The sequence below is a fragment of the Schistocerca gregaria genome, chromosome X (assembly GCF_023897955.1).
Source record: "Schistocerca gregaria isolate iqSchGreg1 chromosome X, iqSchGreg1.2, whole genome shotgun sequence".
NCBI classification, from domain to species: Eukaryota; Metazoa; Arthropoda; class Insecta; order Orthoptera; family Acrididae; genus Schistocerca; species Schistocerca gregaria.
Genome location: NC_064931.1, coordinates 188,683,589 through 188,709,433, shown reverse-complemented (window position 1 = coordinate 188,709,433; position 25,845 = coordinate 188,683,589). Strand labels below are relative to the sequence as shown.

The 25,845-nt window shown below is 39.0% G+C and overlaps 1 protein-coding gene across 3 annotated transcripts in view; it reads right to left on the bottom strand.

Annotated features, from left to right (window-relative positions):
- The window catches only part of LOC126298476 (dynein axonemal assembly factor 11-like), a 307,265-nt gene that overhangs the window by 35,783 nt on the left and 245,637 nt on the right, over positions 1-25,845 (bottom strand). Inside the window, exons 10-11 of one of the 3 annotated variants that reach the window (XM_049989810.1) lie at positions 18,602-18,820; positions 707-3,043 (exon numbers count right to left, since the gene is read on the bottom strand). In XM_049989810.1, coding sequence (XP_049845767.1) covers positions 2,933-3,043; positions 18,602-18,820 — 330 coding nt within the window. In that variant the 3' untranslated portion in view covers positions 707-2,932. Of the gene's footprint in view, positions 1-706; positions 3,044-18,601; positions 18,821-25,845 lie in introns of those variants that run through there. The other 2 variants (XM_049989812.1, XM_049989811.1) reach the window with 2 other exon arrangements.

The window sequence follows — 25,845 nt, the reverse complement described above, 5'->3', positions numbered from 1 at the left end:
TGATGATGATGATGATGATGATGGTGATGGTATCAGTGACACTGAGCCTCTCATGGGGTGTTTAAGATGTTGAATGAACAGGAAGGATTCCTTTAAGTTACCCATTAACAGTTTGCCATAGGAAGAGGGCAATTGAGTTCCCATAGCATTTCCAGAGATTTATTTTTGTACATTTAGCTTTCTCACTGAAAGGATTAGGATGGATGTCTTGGGTTTGGTGTCAGAAGGATGCTGGGGAAGGTATTCTTCCATGACAGCAAGGCCACAGGCACTTAAGATGGTGACTGGAGTCATAACATTCAAAGTGACAAGCAAAGAGTCTATTTGTAATGGAACAGTAACAGTAGAAAGGTGGGGATTAGGCTTATTATTGACTTGGATGTAAAAGCAATGCTGCAAACATTTGGTGGGAGATGATGATAAATCAAGGCAGAAGGCCTTTCTATGGGAGCTTGTGCTAAACAATAGGGGGACTAGTAGGGAGACAACAAGTTGATATAGATCTATGGAGCTTTCAGAATTTCATGACCACAGTGGTGGAGCTCTTGTTAGAGGATACAACAGCAACATAAGGATTGGTTTATCAAGGTCATTAATACGTATGTAGTCCATAGCCATGTTGGCTTTTGTGTGTGTGTGTGTGTGTGTGTGTGTGTGTGTGTGTGTGTGTGTGTGTGTGTGTGTAATCTTAGGGGACTTAACTGCTAAGGTCATCAGTCCCTAAGCTTTAAGCTTACACACACACACACACACACACACACACACACACACACACAGACACGCACGCACGCACGCACGCACGCCCGCCCGAGGGAGGACCAGCCGCATGTTGGCTTCATTGCCAAAGTATTTGAGTACGGAAGACAAAACCAGATTAGAGGTGAGGAATCTCTGGAATTCTAATGTGGAATTAATTGTATGCTTTCAACCTTTATGATGACGGAATTAAAAGTATAAGCCATATACATACACAAAATATGTACAGCATAACTGCAGTTATCTCCAGTATAGAAATTACTTGTCCCAAATGGGTATGTTTCCTCTCAACTAATTAAAATTCTCAGTTGCACACATGGGAATTACAGCACAATAAACACAACTTTTCCAATCTTGCAGGAAAGTGTTACAAAATGAAAACATCAAAGTAATTGTGTCATTACATGAACTTGTCCAAAAATTCTTCACATTTTTTCCTACAAATCATTTTCATTTCCTTGAGTATTCAATTAGTACAATACACTTTAAATAGTGTTTTACGTGATATTATTATTAAATTTTTGAAATTCTGATTATTCTATCTGTTTTGAGTTTTAAAATCAAAACAAAGTTTTTTCATTTATTAGTGGCTATTTTGTTCCTCACATATAAATTCCTTCCAGAAAAATAATGCAACAGATGCAGTTTCTAACATTAAAGCTGTAAATTATCTGGGAGATACTGAAACTTATTTATTTGCTCCTCGAGTATCAAAATAGTGAGGCTGGGTAATAAAGAATTAAGACTTTCTTCCATTCTAAATCAGCACAATCTCTTGCATAACCTAGGTAAACTGTATGTTGATTCTCTGATTCTAGTAACAGACCTATGACAAGTTGATTAATGATATGATTAAATAGGACAGGGGAAACTACACTGGCCATGGCCAGGTATGTGGATCACGTGGCAAACAGCAAGCACCAACAATGTAACCAGTCATTACAAGTGAAATATCTTTACCAGAACAGAAGTTTGGGTTTAATGTTTTATCATATAAAGTAAATACTTGTAACAAATGTGTGCAAAGCATCATTCAATGGATATTACGAATAAAGATGGGAATTAAGAAGTGGAAAGGAGAAATCCAATGCCAGCACACAATCTACAAATATTGAAAAAGTTTCTATTTAATGACACTTAAAATTGTGTCCTTGTTATATTTTATGAAAACATATCTTTTAACCAAAGGATGTTTAAAGTATTTTCATCACTTTGAACAGAAAATTTCATATTTCCCATCTTCACCAAATTAAAATCACACAACTGATTTACAGAAAATGTGCTTGTTGCAGATTAAACTCAAAACAGTATAGATACATGTATTATTCATCAACCAGTGACTTATTTACCAATAATGAGAGAACTACTAAATAGCTCTTCTCCTTGTTATCAAGTCAGTACAGCTGACAAATTTTAATGCTTCCAATTGTATTTTCTTGTTTATATATTCATGATGGCTAGTAGATAAAAAAATATCTAGTGGCCACAGAGAAGATGAACTTACCAACATAACACAAAAAGTTTAGAAAAAAACTTTATAAAGCGCTGACGTGAACAAACATGATAAATAGCTACCAATGTCTGTTGCAACTCAAAATTTCATTGCTTTTACTTCAGTCAAAATAAAATATTTTCTTCCAAAGATTCATAAACACAGATAAGTAGCACTGTTACTGTTAAAAATTATTTCTAATATATCACTACAAGTTACAGTAGTGGGAATATTAACAACAACAAAAAATTGTGACAACTGTCAATAAATATGAGTATCAATTACAGCAGCCCGAGTTTTAACACAGAATGAAAAACAGCACTGCTAACTGTCAGCATGTTAACAATGGTAACAGTAACTATGACCTTTTAAAATAAAAAATAACAGATGAGTACAGAAAACAAAATTTTTGAACAATGAACACAAAGAATATGGAAAGAGTCCACTGATTGTTTTAAATGTATTAGGAGTAAGAAGCAACTAAGAGCCATTTGTGCTTGCAACTAAAATTTCCTAAGAGGTCACACTTAATAAAGTGATGTACATGTATTGTCTCTCATATTTTTGTACATTATAGCCAGCTCTGACTGCCTCATTTTGAGTGAGTGCTATCTTTCCATATTCTACATACCAGTTTACAACAGACACAAAGACACAGAAGGGTATCAGCCAGTTTTTCTGCAGTCAGTTCTCAAATTCATTTATTCGTGATCTTACAGCATTTTCCAAGACTTCTAAGCTGGCATAATCAAGTTCCTTTATGAGCAGCAGGACAGCAGAAAGCACATTTGTATTCTGAAAAATGCCCAAAAATTAATTACTATGAAAGTAATTTAATTAGATACACTATTTAAATATCAGTACCATAACAGCCATGTGACACAGTTTCTGAGTAATGGTAATTCTTGGTTGCTGAAGACAATATTGTTTATAGTATACTGTTCATATCTCACACCATGTATTCTGATGGTACAGATTAAAATGGAAAGATTTGTCACTGTACACACTTTGACATAAAACGTGGCCGGCAGTCAGCTCCCACAGATTCCAAGGCTGCACCAGCTGTGACATGCCCACTCTGATAATTCTCTCTGTCTGGCTGTCTGTACACAATCTGGAAACACTGTAAGCAGTGGCAGCTTCTTAAGGAACTCTTGTCTCCTATTGAAGTTGTTCTCTGTCTACACACAGATCTAGTGGTAGACAATGTGTCATTTGACTGCAATGTCATGTGGTCGAAACCCTCGTCGCCTAAATTTTTTATAGCGCCTTTTGTCTGAATGCTGTGGTGCTGAGTTTAATGGAAGAACAGGTACAATGTATTTCATTTTCTGACACATCCATAATAACAGCTCCATCCAATAACATTTTTGAAACAGATTTCTTGATGGACTGTCTGCCTTAGAATGCCCATGTGTCAGGCCTCTCCAGGACCACACTTTCTAGCACCTGGCGGCAGCAGCTGCCACAGCAGACCTAAACTCCTTCACCCTGTGTCAATAGTGTCAGATACTGTTCCTCACTTTATTGTTGTTGAATGATGCTCCACAAAAAGTGTCTATGATTTGCATTCCATGCCCAACAGTAATGGAGGTAGACGACCCACTTTTATATGGTGAGTATTGTATTACACCAATATGCAAAACATGAGTACGGTTCAAAATTTAATTTTATATTTTGTGATCCAAACAGAATACCTCACTAAGTTGTTTAACATTAATAATGGTTCAAATGGCTCTGAGCACTATGGGAATTAACTTCTACGGTCATCAGTCCCCTAGAACTTAGAACAACTTAAACCTAACAAACCTAAGGACATCACACAACACCCAGTCATCACGAGGCGGAAAAAATCCCTGACCCTACCGGGAATCAAACCCGGGAACCCGGGCACGGGAAGCAAGAACGCTACCGCACGACCACGAGCTGCGGACAAACATTAATAACAACATCTCCTCTTTTTTTTTTTTTTTTTTTTTTTTTTTTTTTTTTTTTTTTTTTTTTTTAAGAAGCAACTCATCATGCAATTTTTCGTTGGGAATCCTTATCTTTTTGTGAGGTCACAGTGAGTAAATGTGGTGTAATGGGTTTTACTGTCATTCTTTGATTCTTACAGTAAATGTGTGCAACTAACTGTGTAATACCTTGCAGTGCATTCTCTATAGCAATGAAGGCATGCTGCATATTTTGAGGTGCATGTATGGAATCATGGAGAACTTAACGCTGATCAAAAGTAATATTTACGATATTTAATTACACTTAAATGAACAAAACTGAAGCTTCCAGTGTGGAAGGAAATTGCTAATGCCAGTGTCAGCAAATGTCTATGGGTGTGCCTAATTGCTGTTACACAGATCGAGCACAAAGGAACTATGTTCATTTCGTAACTATTTCCCAGATATATGGGTACTATGTGAAGAACAAAAAAAAATTTTGTCACTGACAGTAGAGTCAGTTGTTGCACCTTGTTTGATACAGAGATTATGAACAATATACAGATTCTTGTCACTGACAGTTGCTTTGAATCTTTTCAGAGACTTTCTCTTGTTTCTTCGGTGATGTAAGTTTGTATCCATGAAGCAGACAACTATGGCTACTCCTGTGAGGTTGCTAAAAGACTTATGACATGGTGGGTTAATATTCATCACTTACTTGTGACAGTTAGCAGCTCAGTTAAAATAGCAGCAAAAGGATGTGAGAAGGCAGTTTTTGCAGCAAATTTGGAACCAGTTTCAAAAGCAGCTACCATTTCAGAAAATGAATACTTTACAAATATGAGGACAAGGCACTGCTGCAGTAAACCCTCTCTCATTGTTATAATTGCAGCTGAAGTAGATAGCTCGCAACATCAGAGGTGAGAGTAGGGGTAGCTTATGCTTGAAATGACCATTCATTATACAGTATTAGTTTGTTGTTAAAACTATTATTTATGTTATTCATTTCTTGCCTACCCCTGTTTGATACCAGTATACATCACTAGTGAATCTAGAAGAATGGGAAGATGTTTTCCAACACACAATACAACATTCACCTCAACATCTCAATTCCAGAGCAGTGGGAAAAGCCCAACAATAAAAGATGACAATAGCAAGCTGGTGACACAAGCAGAACTTTTCGACAATGTCTGTTGGTTTAACATGGTGATCACACACAAATTCGTGTTGCAGTATATTACTTAACAGTTAAGTATGTAGTAGGACCTCTCCCACTGCTACAGGTAACACTGAATTTTTCACCAAAACTACTGTTTACTATTGGCTCAGTTGCTGGTTATAGTGTTACAGCTGTAAATGGAAGATTATGTTTGATAATTTTGTTCTGCTGCTATCTGAATGAGTTATGGCAACAGATAAATTAGGGTTTCTCATTGCTTTTATTTACACAATTACGTAAACCAACATGGGAATTCCAGGTAATCAAGTGCACGTTTCACTTGCAACATTCACTTTGAGTACAATTCTTAAGCCTTCTGGCAATCTCAGTCCAATATCTCGTGGGAGCAGGCATAATGGTTTGCTTTACGAGTGCCAAGCAACAAAACTTTGATACTATCCATCATTTAGGGACATAGCAAGAAGGGAACATTATGAAAGCAATGAACAAGCAAGTTATTCTATTTGTATGTGGTACAAATCTGCATGCAGACACAGTTGATTTTGAGGTGCAAAGTGTTTGGTATCCTACTGCTTGATGATGTGGGGGAGCGGAGATTTCCACTTACTTTTTATTCCACTGAAACAAGTTTTCAGTGCAAACTATCAAAGTATTAGTTTTATTTGTTTGTATTTTGGGGAAATTGTAATTATGATGGAATATTACATACCTCAATATTTCACATGTTGTATGCTGTCCGAGTGGAAACTAATATCATAAATTTAGACAAAATTGTCTGTGGAGTGCAGTGATCCAGTGCTATACTTAAAACAGTAGCCTAGATTGCAATAAAATTTTTTGATTGCCTGGTTTCGGCTTGTGTTACAGCCATCCTTAGATTTTTTGTTCCCCCAGGGCTGATACCGTGAGATTGTACACTAGTATCATGTGAAAAAATGAGGAGCCGCAAGCACCAGCCATAGGGGCCAACAAATTTGAAGATGGCTTTAACATAAACTGAAACTGGTCATAATAAACAAATGTTATTGTGATCTCAACTGTTGCTTTAACCAAATGAAACTGATATCACTAGCTTTGGGCGTTAATAGTCCCCCTCCCATACCGGAAATTCTAGATTAAATATAACTGATACCTTAATCAGGCATGTCCGAAAGAACAGATACCATCTTAATATATATGTAGTTAAGGCTCACCAGCCACTTGACCACCTTCTTCTTCTGTGCGAATGCACAAACAGTGCCCGAACTCTTACGAGAATTGGCAACGTGCCACGAGTAATGAGTATAATGGGCAGGGACACTACGAATGTAGTGTGGGACAACACGTTGAGAATGTGGGTTTCACGGGAGAAGTACCAGAGATAAATCCCTGCAATCATGCTAGCCTCTGTGTACTCGGTGGCTCAGATGGACAGAACGTCTGCCATGTAAGCAAGTGATCCTGGGTTCGAGTCCCGGTCGGGGCACACATTTTCATCTGTCCCCGTTGACGTATGTCAACGCATGTAAGCAGCTAAGGGTGTTCATTTCATTGTAATTGAATGCCTTAATTACTGATGACCTGAAATGCAATCTTAGGATATATCAAGGGATAACGCTGTATAAAAACTGAATGCACTCATGCCTCCCCTCTGAGAGCCCTGCAAGACAAGCAACATAGCTGCCCCTTGCTCAGCTAAAACTAGCCAATGTGGTTACAGATATTTGGCAATCCTGTGACAGTGCATTTACTTTTGATCCACTAAATTCACTTGGCACTACATTTTCACTGCAATGAGTTATGCTGCATAATCCTCATGTGAGATGAGTCACTGAGACAGAACATTTAATTTTTGGAATTCAAGGATGTCTTACTTCACATAGGTAACAACTTTTACCACATATAAGTTTGACACTGTGTCAGTGTACACTAAGTATGCCGGAACATCAGCACAACATGTTATATGTTTTAGTTATGTGTTATTCTATTTGCGACATGCTGATACTCGCTGCCGCATTTTATCTGTCACATCACTTTGTGACTTTTAGTACTGCAACAAACATGTACCTATAATAATGTTATAATCTTTATGATCTTTAATAATGTGGTATGAATTTCAGCAATCTAGATTGCAATGCAAGACACCAGCTATTAGCAGCATCTCGTTAAATCGGTGGTTCGATACATTTTGTGATGCAAGGGCAGTGAGAGTTATCAGCTCTAATAGCAGTGTAGAACAGTGCCCACTAGATTTTTATTTTTGGTTCTATTCAGTGGAGCTGCAAACTATTAGAAGAAATTCTTTAACAAAATCTGAAGAAAACCTTTACACATTAAGTCTTTGCAGGAGCTCAACTCGGTAAGCCTTGTTAATGGTCATAGATATCTGATTTATGAATACCAAGCTTCTTCACTGCACAAACATACCTGAAGAACTTTGACTTTACTGTCAACAGAAAATAGGATCCATATGTCAGGGAAATAGTTGAAGTGAATACATATCCTCTGTGCTACATCTGTTTAACAGCAATCAGACACATTTGTAGATGTTTGCTTACACTGGCATTAGCAATTTCCTTCCACTCTGCTACCTTCGATTTTGTTGGTTTTAATCTAATTCAATACATTAAATATCACTTTTGGCCAGTGTTATGTTCTCCATGAATTCATTCATGGACCTCAAAATGTGCAGAGTGCCTGCATTGCTACAGAGCATGCACTGTAAGAGATTCACACAGTTTACCGCATACATTCACAGTGAGACCTTACTCATTATGGTTTGATGAAACATGAGAATTGCCAATGAAAAATTGCTTGGAGAATTGGTTCTAACAGGAAAAGGAAGGAGATACAAAGCATTAACAACAACATTAAACAACACAGTGAGGTATTCTGATCGGATCACAAACTATAAAATTAATTTTCATCCATATTCATGTCTCACATATTAGTTTAATACATTACTCACAGTATAAAAGTATGGCATCTGCCTTTGTTACTATGGGGCGTGTTTTTTAAGTAAGTACCATTTTGAAATTAAAAAAGACATGCTAAGATATCTCAATAATTTTATTTCTACATGAAAGTCTGTATCTTAATCTACTTTTCTACATAATTTCCGCCAATATTGAGGCACTTGTCATAATGTTGTACCAATTTTAGAATACCCTCCTCATAGAAGTCTGCCACCTGACTTGTTATCACCACATCATCACTGTTTTGACTTTTTCATCGTCTTGAAGATGCTGACCGCCTAGGTGTATCTTCAAGTACAGGAACAGATGGTAGTCACTGTGCGCAAGATCAGGGCTGTATGGAAGGTGATCTAGAGTTTCCCATCAGAAAGATGTGATGAGATCTTTGGTTTGATTCGCCACATGTGGACAGGCATTGTCTTGCACCAAAACGATGCCCTTGCTCAACTTCCATGGACTGTTGTTTTGATTCTGGTGTGACATAGGCCACCCATATTTCATCGCCCATAGCAGTTTGGCTTAAGAAATCATCACTGTCATTGTGGCACCGCTCAAGGAAAGTCAATGCACTGTCTAAACATTTGGTTTTGTGCACGTCCGTCAACATTTTCGGTACCCAACGTGTGCACAATTTTCGGTAATTCAAGTGCTCAGTCACAATGCCATACAAAACACTACGAGAAACATTAGGAAAGTCATCCCGCAAGGAGGAAATCATAAAGCGTCTGTTTTCACTCACTTTATTGTCCACTTCCTGCGCCAAACTTTCATTAACGACTGAAGGACGCCCACTCCGTTGTTCACCATGCACATTTGTGCGGCCATCTTTAAATGCTCTACTCACTTTCTTACCATTCCATCACTCATAATGTTTTCTCCATAAACTGCACAGATCTCACGATGAATATCGATCGCTTTTAGGCCTTTACCACTAAGAAATCTTATAACAGCCCATACTTCACAGTCGGCGGGACTCACGATTATCAGAGGCATCTTAAACACTCAGTACACAATGTAAACAAGCAACAATCAGAATGTAATAGTGTCAGTGTGTAGATTAAGATACAGGTTTTCATGTAAAACTAAAATTATTGAGATATATTAGCACATCTTTTTTTAATTTCAAAATGGTACTTATTTAAAAAAAAAAAAAAAAAAAAACGCCTTGTATCAAGCGTGAAAGGTAAACCATAAACATTTTTTATGGTGCACCACTTAACAACTGTAAAGCAATGAGCGGTAGCTGATGCTTTCAAAGCATGGTGAGGGAGTGCAGGTTGCCACAGCAGCTGCTGGTCCACCAAACAACCTTTCACAAACATTATATTGAATGGAACTGTTATTACTGGTGTGTCAGAAAGTGAAATACATTGTAGCTGTGTTACTATTACACTCAGAACTTCAGCATTCAGATGAGATGCACTAAAAAAATTTAAGCAATGAGCATTTTGACCGCAGGACATTGTTGTCAGACAACAAATTGTTTACTGCTGGACCACGAACATAGATGGAGCATAACAACTGAAACAGAAGAAAAGACTTCCTTGAGAAACTGCCGCAGCCTATAGTGTTGCCATATTTCACAAATTGTCAGACATTGAGAATTAACAGCTTGGCCATGTTATTTGTCCCATGTCACGAAGGGTGCAGACTTAAGACTGTGGCAGCATTGCTTCTTTTTGTCTGTATGTAACAAAATGTAACATACTGTCAATCACAGCCCAATCATTCTTTATTGAAAAGGCCTACAGGGCTCTGTTCTAGGCCTTCTACTATTCCTTCTTTATACTGGTGATGTAAATGGCAATACTGAAGTAAAAGAAAGCTCTTATTTACAAATTCCAGTATTGTTTTAAATACAGCTCAATACTTAACATATTTTAAATCAGCATTATGAATATTGATGGCTAATAATTATCCGGTTTCAACAAGAAGAAAGAACTGAATTGCTATAAAAATGTGAAGCTAACACAAAGTCTAGGCGTCAGTCAACTTCTGAAACTGAAGTTTCAGGAATACAATTAAAATCAACATAAATGCCTACCAGAATTCTGTGTAGCTCAAAGAAACTGGAATTATATGATTAATTTCATCCAGTTAAGTATAATGAATCAGCCCAGTCATTAAGATTATGAATTATGAGTCTAGCCTCTTTGTAAATGACAGTACTGAGGAACTGCAGTGAAATAAACAGGTTTGTAGTACACCATAAGAAGCAATTACAATATTCATAACTCAGTTGATATCAGCATTTCAGCAGAAACACTTCATATGCGTAAGTTTAATACTCCAGCAACTGTAAGACAAGTCAATTCTGTTGCACCATTGCTTTCTTTCAGTGAAATGATTTACTGGAGCCTCAGCATTTGCAATTTGTACTCAGTGTTCTACAGAAGCATGTAATGGAATGAAATGGACAAATAAGTAATTGTGACATTGGTACCAAAACAGCTATTTGTTTATTTACAGTAGACAGAAGTACTGGGATACGGAACAGTTAATCTTAGCAAATCATATCCCAGTACTTTTATCCTTATTATTAATAATGTCAACATTCCACAACAGTAGCAAGGATGCTGCTTTTCAGGATAATTCTGTACTGATGGGCAACATTTGAGCAAGGAATATATGATCAGGACCTTCAGACACTATAGTACTTTGGCATCGTCAGTATTTGTGTATTCAAATAAGGATAATATATAGTAATTTTAAAATAAATTACTTTTGCTGTCTTGGTATTCACTATCCTAGATATTGGGGAAAATTGTTTATAGCATCATTAATTTAAACTTTGAGTCAACAAAAAACAAACATACTTTGCATAATAAATTTTGTTTACATACAATAAAGAAACTTTTTAGTTTGGAAAATTACAATCAAATTTGAATTACACACTGAGGTGACAAAAGTCATGAGATACCTCCTAATCTCATGTTGGACCTCCTTTTGTCCAGTGTAGTGAAAAAACTTGACATGGCATGGACTCGACACATCGTTGGAAGCCCCTTCCAGAAATATTGAGCCATGCTGCCTCTATAGCTGTCCAAGTAACCTCTCGATTACATACCATGAATGTTTGATGGAATTTGTGTCAGGAAATCTGGGTGTCGAAATAATTCACTCCAACTGTCCAGTATGTTTTTCAAACCAATCGCGAACAACTGTGCCCCGGTGACATGACAATGTTTGTTGGGAACATGAAGGTCATGAATGGCTGCAAATGGTCACCAAGTAGCCAAACATAACCATTTCAATCAATGGGCAGTTCAGTTGGACCAGAGTACCCAGTCCATTCTGTGTAAACACAGCCCACGCCATTATGGAGCAGCCATTAGCTAGCATAGTGCCTTGTTGACAACTTGGGTCCATGGCTTTGTGGTGTCTGTGCCATACACTAAACCCTACCATCAGCTCTTAACAACTGAAATTGGGACTCATCTGACGAGACCACAGTTTTCCAGTCACGGAGGGTTCAACTGATATGGTCATGAGACCAGAGGAGGCACAACATGCAATGTCGTGCTGTTTCTGCAGTTATTTCATGAAGAGTTGATTGCCTTAGCACTGACAACTTTATGGAAACATTGCTGCTCTCAGTCATTAAGTGAAGGCTGCCAGCTGCTGCACCGTCCATGTTGAGGGGGAATGCCTGAAATTTGGTAGTCTCAGCACACTCTTGACACTGTGGATCTCTGAATACTGAATTCCCTCATGACTTTCAAAATGGACAGTTCCATGCTTCTAGCTCCAACTGCCACTTCACATTCAAAGTCTGTGAATTTCTATCATGTACCCATTATACTGTTGGAAATCTTTTCTCATGAATCACCGGAGTACAAATGACAGTTCTATCAATTCCTTGCCCTTTAATACCTTATGTATGCGATACTACCATCATTTGCATATGTGCATATCACTGTCCCATGATTTTTGTCACCTGGGGGGAGGAGGAGGGGGGTGGTTGGTATTATTTTATGAAGAATAGTTCAAGTTTGGTTGCCGAGTTATGGTATTCAGCCTTTTAATATAAAAAATATACGCACGAAGCAGTTTTCAGTATCATACACCATTGTCAGGTGACAACTGGATGTTGGAACTAAACATAAAATACTAGTGATATTGTTTTAGTTTTAGTTGTTGTCTTCAGTTCAAAGACTGCTTTCATGCAGTTCTCAATGTTACTTTACACTGTGTAAGCATCTTCATCTCTGAATGACTAGTACAACCTGGACCCTTTTGAACCTGCTTACCACACTTCCCTCCAGTACTAAACTGGTGATCCCTTGAAGTTTCAGAACCTGTTCTATCAACAAATCCCTTCTTTTAGTCAAGTTGTGCTACAAATTTATTCTCTCTCCACTTCTGTTCAGTGCTGTCTCATTGATTACATGATCTACCCATCTAATATTCAGCAGTCTTCTGTAAAACAACATTCCAAAAGCTTTTTTCTCTTCTTTTCTGAACTTATCATCATTCATGTTTCACTCCCATTCAAGGATACATCCAGACAATTAAATCTACATTTGATGTTAGAAAATTTCTCTTCTTCAGAAATGCTTTTCTTATCACTGCCAATCTATGTTCTATATCCTCTCTATTTTGACCATCATTAGTTATTTTACTGCTCAAATAACAAACTCGTCTACTTTTAATGTATTGCTCCCTAATGTAATTCCCTCAGCACTGCCTGATTTAATTCAACTACGTTCCATTATCCTTGTTTTGATTTCGTTGTTGTTGTTCATCTAATTTTACCTTTTAAAGGCATTGTTCACTCTGTTCAACTGCTCTTGCAAGTCCTTTGCTATCTTTGACATAATTACAATGTCTTTGGCAAAACCTCAAAGTTTTCATTTTCTCTCCCTGAACTTTAATTCCTTCTCCAAACAATTTCTTTGGTTTCCTTTACTGCTTGCTCAGTGCATAGACTGAATAGCATTGGGGATAGGCTAAACCCCTGCCTCACTCCTTTATCAACCAGTGTTTCCCTTTCACACTATCACACCCCTTGATTCTCGGAACTGCCATCTGATTTTTGTACAAGTTATATGTAACCTTTTGCTTACCATATTTTATCCTTGATAACTTCAGAATTTCAGAGTGTATTTGAGTCAACATTTTCAAAAGCTCCCTCCAGATCTACAACTGCTATAAACATAGGTTTGCCTTTTCTTATCCTATCTTCTAAGGTAAGCCATGGGGTCAGTGTTGCCTAATATCTTCCTAAATTTCTCCACACTTCAAACTGATCTTCCCTGAAGCCATTCTCCTGAAAAGAATTCATGTCTGCATTTTGCAGTCAGACTTGTTAAACTGATATATTGGTAATACTGAAACCTGTCACATCTGGTTTCCTTGGAATTTGAATTACTACACTGTTCTTGAGGTCTGAGGGTATTATGCCTGTCTCATACATCTTGGGCATCAAATGGAATAGTTTATATATATATATTCTTCGTGGGTTGTCAGCCGAGTAGCGTCGTCGTCTCGTAGCAACGTTTCGATGGAATGTGTCTCCATCGTCTTCAGGCGAAGTGTCAGGATATCGTCGGTCGCAGGCTTATATCTCTGCTGGACCACTCTCCGCTTCCCACGGCCAGCCAATCACGCACCCGTGGAATCGCCCGATGCTCTTGGATCGTCCGGTGGTGGAGGGAATGCGTGCGCGAAGCTGACTAGTAGGTCTTCATTTTCCAGCCGCATTCACTGTAGTACTTTCACAAACTCAGCCTAGTTTTTCACATGGTGTGGACCGTAAGCCACCAAGGGTTTTAGCATCTGTGATAAATGCTTAGCAATACCATATGTCAGCGGGTTAATGTGACATCCTTATTCACACGAGTACCAATAGAAGACTCCCTAGCTTTACTCGAAGAACACTTTGAGGAGGATATCATCAAGCTCTTTCACCATGTTCTAACCACCACCTATTTCAAGTGTGGTGGGAAGTTCTATGAACAGATAGATGGTGTAGCTATGGGCTCCCCGCTAGCACCAGGCATAGCCGACCTATACCTGGAGCACTTCGAAAAGCTATCACTGGACACTGCTAAACACAAGCCAAAAGCCTTCTTCAGGTACATTGACGATACCTTTGTAGTATGGCCACATGGCAGGGACAAACTGCTAGAGTTCCATCAACACCTCAACAGCATACATGGAAATATCAAATTTACCATGGAGATAGAAGAGAACAGAAGCTTACCCTTTCTGGATATGCTAATCACAAGAAACATGGACAGCACACTGGTACACGCAGTGTATAGAAAGAAACCACACACACGAACCTCTATCTTAACGCCAATGGCTACCACCACCTTGAGCAACGCAATGCTGTACTCAACACCTTAATGCACAGGGCCAGGTCCATCTGTGATAAGGAAAGTTTGCCAGGAGAATTGCAACACCTAAAGGACACCTTCAAGAAAAATGGATACAGTGAGACAGAAATAAGGAGAGCTCTGAAGACCGACCACAAGAAGAGAGACCAGATGAAGGCGAAGCAATGGGCTGTGCATTCTTGCCATACGCGGGTCCTCTGACGTTTTCCGTGCAGCAGGAAAAATCAAAGACCTTCTCGGTTCAACCAAAGATCCCCTAGGTCTGACGGAACCAGGTGTGTACAAGATCGGATGTGAATGTGGGATGCAATATATACGACAGACACAGCATTGCATCTCACAGCGCCGCATTGAGCACAATAGGCATGTACGCTTGGGTCAGATCAACAAATCTGCTGTGGCGGAACATAGTACTGACGAGAAGCACATCTTCAATTTTGAGGACACAAAGAAAATATGCAGTACAAACGAATTTTGGGACTCAGTAACCAAAGATTCCATAGAAATACAGTTACATGACAAGGAGAGGTTGAGCCCCACAAAAGATGATAGGCAATGAAGAAATGGTCGGAGAAGTTGTTCTACAAGATTTGTGAGATCCTCATAGTCTATCACATGTGGAGGTAAGTACAGTGAGATAACAGTGACTCTCTGACACACATGAATTTCAACTGCAACTGCATGCAGGCCAGTAGCCAGGGGGAGAGCAGAGGAGTAGTGTGCACTATTGAGGGGGCATCAGACACTTTAAAATACATTTCATATGAACACAAGCACATGGGATGTTCCTGTTCTAGGAGTTTCAGTTCCTCTGCACGTGTTCCGAACCACTAATGTTCCACTATAGCACAGGAGCCATTTATCATGGAGGTAGCCCTTTCACACTGTCACTCTGCTGTGGAGTGCAGCTGTAGTGGCTGGAAACTTAGTCTTGGAGTGAGGTCAGTGCGTCAAGCCAACATCAATGTCCATCATCTCTGAAGATGAATCATGAAAGACATTAGAGAGAGTGACATCAGCGCTGTTAGACTTCCCATCTCTGCCTTTGACTCCCCCCCCCCTTTTTTTTTGCCCCCCCCCCCCCCCCCTTGCGGAGGCTTTGGAGCCACAGCCGCAAAACTGGTAATGGCAGTGGTGGACCAGATTGAACCAGGGAGCTCCATTATGTCAGCAGCACAAGTGCATTGACACATACAGTACTACTGCTGACACTAGCATTCTCCATTTCTGTAGCAGCATCAGTCTTTTGAACTGGCTATTTACGAACAGAAGCAGAGGATGTAGCAAGTGTGGGGGGCAGAAATGCCTCATACAACTATTTGGCCTCACCAAATGGGATGTGGTTCGGTCATAATTTAAAACTCTTATATATTTCATTCTTCAAGATATACACTCCAGTCCCTACTCCCGACAAGATCATCCCTAGAGCAATTCAGACACTTCAAAGGATACAAACAAGTGACTGCTTCATGAGTGGCCTTACCACAACTGACTTCTTCCCAAAGTGCTGGCATTTGAAACAGAAAATTGGGTTGGGGACATAAGGCCATACACTTAGGTGTAGGTAACATGCCTTGGCATGCTCTGGTAGTTTCATGGTGTTTAAAGTAAGTATAAGTGAGTCTGACTTAACCAGATCACCATCTACATTTTTCATTATATTTTGGATGTCAACAATGACTTCTTGGGCCATTCAACTTTAAGTTCATCTTCGGGAATGTTCACCAGATCCTTGCATGTCAAAACATCTTTGGTATAGTTGAAGGTGACATCAAGCTCATTCTCAATGGCATATTCCCTGAAGCATTTGGCTTTCTGCAGGTTTGTCACTTGTTCGCAACTTTAGGTTCTGACCTACTGTGTCCCATTTTGCAACCACTTAACGGATTTTAATGTATCTGCAATCCCCTCAACTCTTTTGAATGTAAAAATGTGAGGCATTTTCAAAGCTCCCCTCTTTCCTTTTAACTAATAAGAACATACTCTGAGTACCAGCATGCATTCTGTTACATTATACACTAGAACTCTGAAATATTTCTGAGTCTGGAGGACTGCACAAGCCCTCTTTTTAGGTTGAGTGTTATTACCTACCAGTAGCCAACCCATTCCACTGGGAGGAGGAAAAGAAAATTCAAGGATTCCACCTCAGTCTCATGAGCAGCTAGGAATGTAAGGAAGGGTCCACTAACACAGAGCCCCTCTTGCATGAGTAAGCCTTATACAACTGAGCTGTGGCAGTTTCTCTACAGGTTGCTCACAAACAACTGTTCTACCTCAACAGTCATGCATCTCAATGATGTGCAGCACACCTGAGATTGAGGTTCTTTTTAATAGAGATTTTTACCATCCTCATGATCTGGGTGGTTAAGTCAAGATCCCCATTCCCTGTGACATACAACGTTCCACCATGTCACAGAACATTTACAAAAGGAAGCATTGCTTGTTTTTATATGATTAACAAAATCAGCACATTAAAAGTGGCAATTAAGTTGATTTGCTTGAAGTCTTATTCTGAGTAGCTGTCTTTACTTGTTCCATTGTTTTATTGAACTCTGGCTTTTTCGCTATTCAACTGAGTACAAAATACATTTTGTATTATTCATATCAGTCATACGATTTAAGTTCCTTCAGTTTTCGTATTACTTTTCTCACTCACCTAAGTTACCAACTCTATCTCTCAATTCACAAGTTTTTAAGTTGTATTAAAATGGGAGTTCATCTTAAAGTTGACACCAGAGTCCTCAACTGAACCAAAGTGTGACTAGATCAAAAATAAATAAATAAACAAAACCAAGGTCATTATGTCAGAGTGGTACACAAAATTATATGATTTAAGAAAAGGTCTGAGCATTACATTTAACTGGTCCTGACACTGTCTGTATCTTGGCATTTAAATTGAGGTCCATACAGTGAACTCAAGATTGCTGTGAGAGATGTGCAAATTACCATTATTCTATTGTAAGACCTATGTTTTTGCTGCCAATGTGTATGTCCACGAGACCATGGGAACAATGGGTCATTCAAAACATACTACCCATTATTCAACAGCAATGTTAATTTTATAATGTCAACTGTCAGTGTCAAAGTTTCATAAATACAAAAAGAAAGGTCAGAAATCTACTGATGCCTTTATACTTGTATTTTCTTTTCTTAAACCAACTTTTTTTCTTCTTCCGTCTACTTCTGGTGATTTGATCTGGAAACTTCTGATTTCACTGGTGCTTCCTTCCTTCCTTTCCAGTGCCCTTTAACCAGTCAGTGTCAGATTGCGATTGGTAAAGTACCACTCCAGTTTCATGGAGAATACACCATACCTACATACAGGCTTTCAGTGTGATGCAGTCCCACTCCAGAAGGCATTTTGAAGCTACTGCCGGCGACCTGCCAGGGAGGAATCTGTGTACCTCTTCTATCTGTGCAGGATCAAATGTGACAGGGTTTTTCAAATTCTTTGCGCATAGTGTATCTGAGGTGGGACATGGGAACCAGCCCAGTATTTACATAAGTGGATGTGAAAAACTGCCTAAAAACCACATCCAATTTGGCTGGCACACTGGTCCCAATCATTAACGCACAAGGAGGATTTGATCCAGAGCTGATGTACTTAAACATGTCTGGGAAGTGGGTGTCTTCGCATGCTTGGCTATCCATACAGTTATTCACTGATGCTCATAACTTCAAGTTCAACTTTTTATAGCTTTACCACCCATAACAGTTTTAAGGAACTTATGGGCTAAGCTACCTACTGGCCATGTAGCAAATGGAGATAGAAAATGTGAAATAGCATGCACATACTATCCCTTCCTCTCTGCCTTATAATTTGGTTACAAAAATTTTGACACTAATGGTACTACATCATACCATATCATCACAAGAACTGATATCCAAACTGACACCCTTTGCAACTACAAAGGAAAATATTATTTTAATAGCGTTTCACTTACCATGTGACCAGACTTCCGCTGTTTTGATACATATGACATAGACCGCTCAGAAGGGCACCTGAACTTTTCTTCAGAAGAACTAGTTTTTTTATAAAATGATGTACTGGCTGGATTGTATGAGTTAACTTGTCCATGGGAAGCAATATTTCTATGTGATAGCTCCATATTTTGTCCCTGATGGTGATAAACTTCTTCGTATTGACTTCCATAATGATCATACTGAAATGAAGACAAAATGTCTCAACATGAGAACAAAAAGGGTTTCCACTGCAAGAAGCACAATTTTCATACACAAAAATCATCAATAGAATTGTTTTTCAATTTGACTATCTTACTCGATAAAAATTAGTTACATGAATAATTTGAAATGACTGTTTAAATGTACATGATAAAAAAGTATGAAATTTAGGAATGGTTTTACTGTCAAAAAGTAGCACAAAAGCAGCTCTCTCTATAATGAATATATGATTTGCTAATGAAACAATGGAAGTACATTAATTTGCATTTGTATACATGACTACTGAAAGATTAACATGATGCTCACGTAAGTCACACAACATCTTTTAGAGAACACTTCAATACATCACTGTTGCCTGCCTTTCTCCTTTATCCAGCATCAGGGCAGGTTGGGATATTTATGGTACTTTCATCATCACCATCACCACCACCACTTATTCTTCTTCTTCTTCTTCTTCTTCTTCTTCTTCTTCTTTCTTCTATAACTGTTTAGTTACAGTCCAGACTACTACTCCTTAACTGGTCTAGATCGAATCAATCCATTTTGCTCTGGGTCTCCCTCTTGCCCTCAAACTTGGCCTTCATCATTCATTTTAGTATTCTTACATCTTCCATTCTCTTTACATGCCCAAACCATTTTCACCTACTCTTCTCAATTTCATCATTCAACCTTTCTAGTCCAAATTCTTTCTTAGCATCTTCATTTTTCAGACTGCCTATCCTAGTTTTCCATAACATACATCTTAGAGATTTCAGTTCACTGACTTGGATTCGACTCTACTTTTCTCTTGGTAGAAGTCTGTGATGCAGTCACCAATATGGATGTAAGCTATGTTTTTTATAGCACTTCCTTAGACTTCACTGGCACCTCCCTTCCCCAGACTCCACCTTGCATTTTGCATTATTTCACTTTCTAAGTATTTCAAGTTGCCCACAACTTCAGTAGTGATGAAGTGGTCAAGCAGAGATCAGGCTGTGGGTCTATCAACCAGGTCAAACAATGGTGTCAACAAACTGGTTTCTCATTGGGAGAAATGTGTTCATCACCAGGGTGACTGTTGAGAAATAAATATGTACTTATGAAGAATAACGATGTAGAATGTGAAAGGTAGGAAGATTAGGCTTCACATCTCATCGACATTGAGGTCATTAGAGATGGCGCACAAGCATTGAACTGTCATCCTCTCAAATGTGAGTCCAGTGTACTAACCACTGTGCCACCTCGCTTGGTATGTAGAATGTGAATAAAATTTGTTTTATTTCAAAAGCTTACAGGGTTTCCACATAAAAAATTTGCAAACATTACTTTTCAGCATGTGCTCGTACATTCGTACTGTTGGTTCCCCAAAAGAAAATTTAAATAGCAAACACTTCATCTCTTCCTCTATGAGCTTCTTTTGTTTCTTTCATTATTTCATGAGTCACCATTATGAATAATGGTGGCACCACACTCCCTCATCTCAACCCCATAACATTCTCAATTTTCTTCCAACTTGAGTCTTGACCAGCTGAAGCTTTTGTTTACACTGTTCAACAATTTCAATTCTTTGTTTTGCAACTTCATTTTCCTCCAAGGTTTTCCCTACTGTTTCTGAGGGGACACTATCATATAAGTCAAGATATGTCATTACCAGATCTTTCCCATACTCCTGATGCCTTTCCACACTAAAGATTGAGTCCATTGTTGATCTACTATGTCAAAATCAATACTACTCCTCTTCTAATGGACCATCCACTATTCCCTGAACCATCCTTCCAGTAATCTCTCCATCATTTTCGGTATTTGTGGTATGAGTGTGAGCCCTCGATAGTTATCATGTACTTTTCTGCCTCTCTTCTTGAACAGTTGAATTATTATTCCCTTTCTCTATTCTCGAGGCACATATTTTTGAGCCCATATGCATCTTAGCAATTATATAACCATTGTAGTCCAGTGGGTCCAGCTGCCTTTATCATCTTCACACTTATTTCACCTATCCCAGCTGCCTTCCCTGTTTTCATTCTTTGAACTGCTGGTTCCACCCATTTCTAACATTGTAATATCCCTCTCCTTACAGCTCGAGATTCCCCTGCCATATTTCTATTCCCTTTTCACTTTTTTCACAATTAGTAGTTTCTCAAAGGACTCTTTCCACCTTATCCTTATGTCCTCTGGTTGCTCTCCACTTTCCTCTTTCACCAGAGGTGCGTATGTGCTTTCCTTCCCCTTACTGGAGCATAAAATCCCAAACACTGAATGTGGAAGAGAATTGTAGAAAGTTCAAATTTGCATTTGTAAGCTCTGAAGAAAATAACTTTGGCACACTTCTATAGCCATTAATGTCCTTTTCCAACTCTCAGATGAATTCAAACTATTCCTCTTCTCTTCCAGTACCACTTTCTTACATTTATTTTTTTGCGTTCCTGGTATTCCCTTTTACTTTCTTCCTTTTTCTCTCTGTTCTAGTCATGCCATAATTTCCACTCTTCTTTAACTGTTTCCTTTACCTATTCATTCCAGAATAGTGTGTCCTTGTTCTACACACTTCCAGACATTTTGCCAAAGGTATTTTCTTCAGAGCTTACAAATGCAAATTTGACTTACTACAGTTCTCTTTCACATTCAGTGTTTGGAATTTTATGCTTCAGTAACTCTCTGAAATTTTCTTCTAACTTCCTGTCTTTTAGTCTCCACACTTTTACTTTATTCTCCCTTTCTGTTTTTAATCCTTCCATTTTACCCATCCTTATCATTGCCAACACTACTCAATGATCCTCATGAAAATCATCTCTTGGGAGCAACATTACATCCATTAACTCCTGACGTCCACAGTGAGGTCTATCTTTGCAACCATGACACCATGCAGCATGGTACAGATGGGCTCAACAACATGCCGAATGGACCGTTCAGGATTGGCATCATGTTCTCTTCACCAATGAGTGTTGCATATGCCTTCAACCAGACAATTGTCGGAATGATGTTTGGAGGCAACCTGGTCAAGCTGAACACCTTAGACACACTGTCCAGCGAGTGCAGCAAGGTGGAGGTTCCCTGCTGTTTTCGGTTGGCATTATGTGGGGCCAACATATGCTGCTGATGGTCATGGAAGGCGCCGTAAAGGCTGTACAATACATCAATGTCATCCTCCGACTGTAAGTGCAACCATATTGGCAGCATAAAGGCAAGGCATTCGTCTTCATGGGCGACAATTTGCGCCCCCATCGTGCACATCTTGTGAATGACTCCCTTCAGGATAACGACATCACTCAACTAGAGTGCCAGCATGTTCTCCAGACATGAACCCTATCAAACATGCCTGGGATAGATTGAAAAGGGCTGTTTATGGATGATGTGAACCCCCCAACCAAAGCTGAATCACCGTCGAGGAGTGGGACAATCTGGACCAACACTGGCTTCATGAACTAGTGGATAGTATGCTATGACAAATACAGGCGTGCATCAATGCAAGAAGACGTGCTACTGGGTATTAGAGGTACCGGTGTGTACAGCAATCTGGACCACCACCTCTGAAGGCCTTCCTGTATGGTGGTACAACATGCAATGTGTGGTTTTCATGAGCAATAAAAAGGATGGAAATGATGTTTATGTTGATCTCTATTCCAATTTTCTGTACAGATTCCGGAATGCTTGGAACCAAGGTGATGCAAAACTTTTTTTCATGTGTAAACATTGGGAGAATATCGGCTAATGCCACGAACTTATAAAACGATGCTTGATGCTCTGCTGAGATGCAATTATGACCCTTGAAATCTTGAAAAGTGGTTTCCACTATAAGATCAGAAAAACTGTGATACAAAAAGGTATCAAGCAAATTAACATACCACATTCAACATTAGAGAATAAAATTAATAACACAAGCCTGGAATGATTGAAAGGCCTTCTATCATAAGCACCGTTGATGAGAACATATTTGTCTGTGGCATTTTAAGGGCTACGCACTGGTACTTTCCTTTACTCTGCTGTGTAAGGTACATAGTGGAAGGTTATCTCAACGAACGTGGATGAAGAGAAAAATGCTTTTCTTTTACCATACCAGCAACAGAGTGGTTGCATTCATTCCTACAGCATCACTAATATATTAAGTATCTGGCTACCCGAGAACATTAAACGAAAACATACTGAAATTAGTTATGAGATAGTGAAATCATTTTTCCAGAATGCTGATGAAAAAATGGAAAACTTCCACCTTCACAAATGTAATCAATTATGACCTACCAATCTGTGCAAAGATCCTAGGAGAAGTATGTGACAGTTAGAAGGGGAACAGAACCTCCTGAAAGAATCTTAGACTCTTCTAGAAGTAGTGTTTCAGTAATGATGACTGCCACTGGGGATGGGAAACTAATGCCTCCATATTTTCTCTACAAATCGGAGTATTTATGGGACACCTGGCAAGGTGGAGGTCCCACGGGAATCTCCTATAACTGAAAAAAAGTGGATGGTTTGATCTGCCTACATTTGAAGACTAATTTATTACTACTGTGCTGCCTTACCTGAAATCAATTGAGGAGAAAGAAAGTTATAATAAGACACAACCTTTCAAGTTCATTTCGCTGAGAGTAATTGATGACTGTAAGAATAACAAAATATCTTTCATTCTATTGCTGCCAAACAGTACTCATCTCTTACAGCCATTAGATGAAAGTTTCTTCAGACCTCAGAAAGCTGAATGGTGGGCAGTGCTTACCCTATGGAAGAAAAGTTCCCATGGGCCAGTATCAAAAGATGCATTTCCCTCACTTTTTACAGAAAATGTTCAAAAATATCAGTAACTGACAAAGATAATATAAAAAGTGCATTCTGTACAGTGGGATTAATTCCAAAGAAGTTCAAAGAAGACCCTAAAGGGGTCCTCAGAAAATTGCCTGATGGAGAAAATTTTCAAAACAATTTTATTGAAGCCTGCTTTTTGAACTTTGAAAAGATGCTTCAGAGAATGTTCAATATGGACCAAAAAATAAAGCAAGTGCCCAATGAAAGCAAAAATTAGATGTTGCTCCAGGAAAATCCATTTTAGGCACCGATACGAGACAGAGATAATGCTGAATCAGTGAATGAATTGCCTGTGAATAATGAGTAATGCCCACAAGTGAAGAAAGAAGCAGAACAGATGAAACAGTTGTAGAAGTGGAAGTTTTTTGTTCTTGTTGATTACCTACATGATAGAAAGGAAACAGCTAAATAGGCAGTTTGTCAGAATCTTAATAGAAGTGGGTGCCAAAGAAGAGGAAGTCAGATTTCTGCATTGGTATCAAGGCAGTCAATTTGTGTTTATTTTTCCTCAGATTCCAGATGATGATACAGCAGACAAATAGGAAATGGTAAGTATTTTGCTAACTCCTACAGCAGAAAAGTGGAAATTTTAATTCACCAAAAGCATATTTTAGATTTACGATTTATGGTATGCGTACACTGTCATTATTAATCAAATATTTTCTAAATATGTGACTCAAAGTTTTTCTAAAGATGTGTCAATTGTTATTTGAATATGTGTTAAATGAAATATTTTGTAACCATGTGTAAAATATTTTCTAAACATGTAGGCTAAAAGTAATTTCTTAGCATGGGTATGATTTGAAATCAAATTAGCTTTGCCATGCTGTTGCAGTGAATAAAAATTAAGTTGTGATTGATAGAATGCATGTCACCCGCTAAAACATCTGACAAAGTAGATGCCAAACATAGGTGTGAATGTAAACAGTTAAAAAGTGGGCACTGGATCAGGGTCAAGGGCTGAGAGTAGTATGCACAGAATGGGGCACAGTTGCCACTTAATAAATGGCAGTGACTAAAATGACAGTGTCCTATACATAGCTGGGTTAGAATGAGGAGTCGAGAGGAAGTCGACCATACTATTGGGAGAGGTTTAATATCCTTGAGTTTGTTCTCCAGGAGAGAAGACCACCATTGTGCACTCCAAAGTGTATAAAGGCAAACCAAACACAACAAGATGTAGACGAAGACACTGTTCCCAAGCGAAAAACTTGCTGCAATACACCAGGCAAGCGTCCTTAGGAAGTGAATGGAATCTGCAATGAACACATACCTCAGCACGAAGCCACAGCAAAGAACAGCTTGCATCCATGAGGAATGTGGCAAGCAGTATAACACAAAGCTGTCGAAGCAGCAAATGAAAGTGAACTCCGGGAGGTAACAGAGAAGATGGGTGCAGCTCATTCTGGTGGTCGAGGTAGTAGTCAAAAAGGGACCATAGGATGGATGACTGGGCTCTGAAGACAGATGGCTCATGTAAAGACTGAGGAGAACATCCCACCAGTAGGGCAACGATAAGTCAATAGCCTGAGCATAAAGACTCTCACCAGAACTACTATAAAAGGCACCAATGGCTAAATGTACCCTGCAATGGTGGGCAGTGTTAAGACGATGTAAGATAGATGGACATGTGGATCAATATGCGATACATCCATAATCCAGTTTCAAATGGGCAAGGGATCAGTATAAAAGGAGGAGGATGGTCCAATCTGCTCCCCACGAGGTACCGCATAAACCACAGAGAACACTGAGGGAGCTAGTACAATGTGCTGCCATGTAAGAGGTGTGAGAAGACCAACAGCGTTTTCTATCAAACACGAGTTCCAAGAATTTTATTGTGTCAACGAATGGAAGAAGGAATGGGCCGAGATGTAGGGGCAAGGGAGGAAACTCCCGACACCACCAGAAGTTCATACAGACAGTCTTGTCAGAGAAAAAGCATAAGCCATTGTCGATTCTCCATGAATAAAGACGATCAAGACATCTGTGAAGACGCCACTCAGGTACGCACATTTGTTGAGAGCTGCAAGTGACTGCAAAGTCACCGACAAAAAGAGAACCTGAGATACATGGCGGGAGACAATACATAACAGGGTTAATGGCTATGGCAAATAAAACAACACTGAGCATAGAACCCTGAGACACACCATTCTTCTGAATGAAAGTGTCTGACAGAGCTGAGCCCACATGTACCTTAAGAACACGGTGTTTTAAAAATTCCCAAATAAAAAGG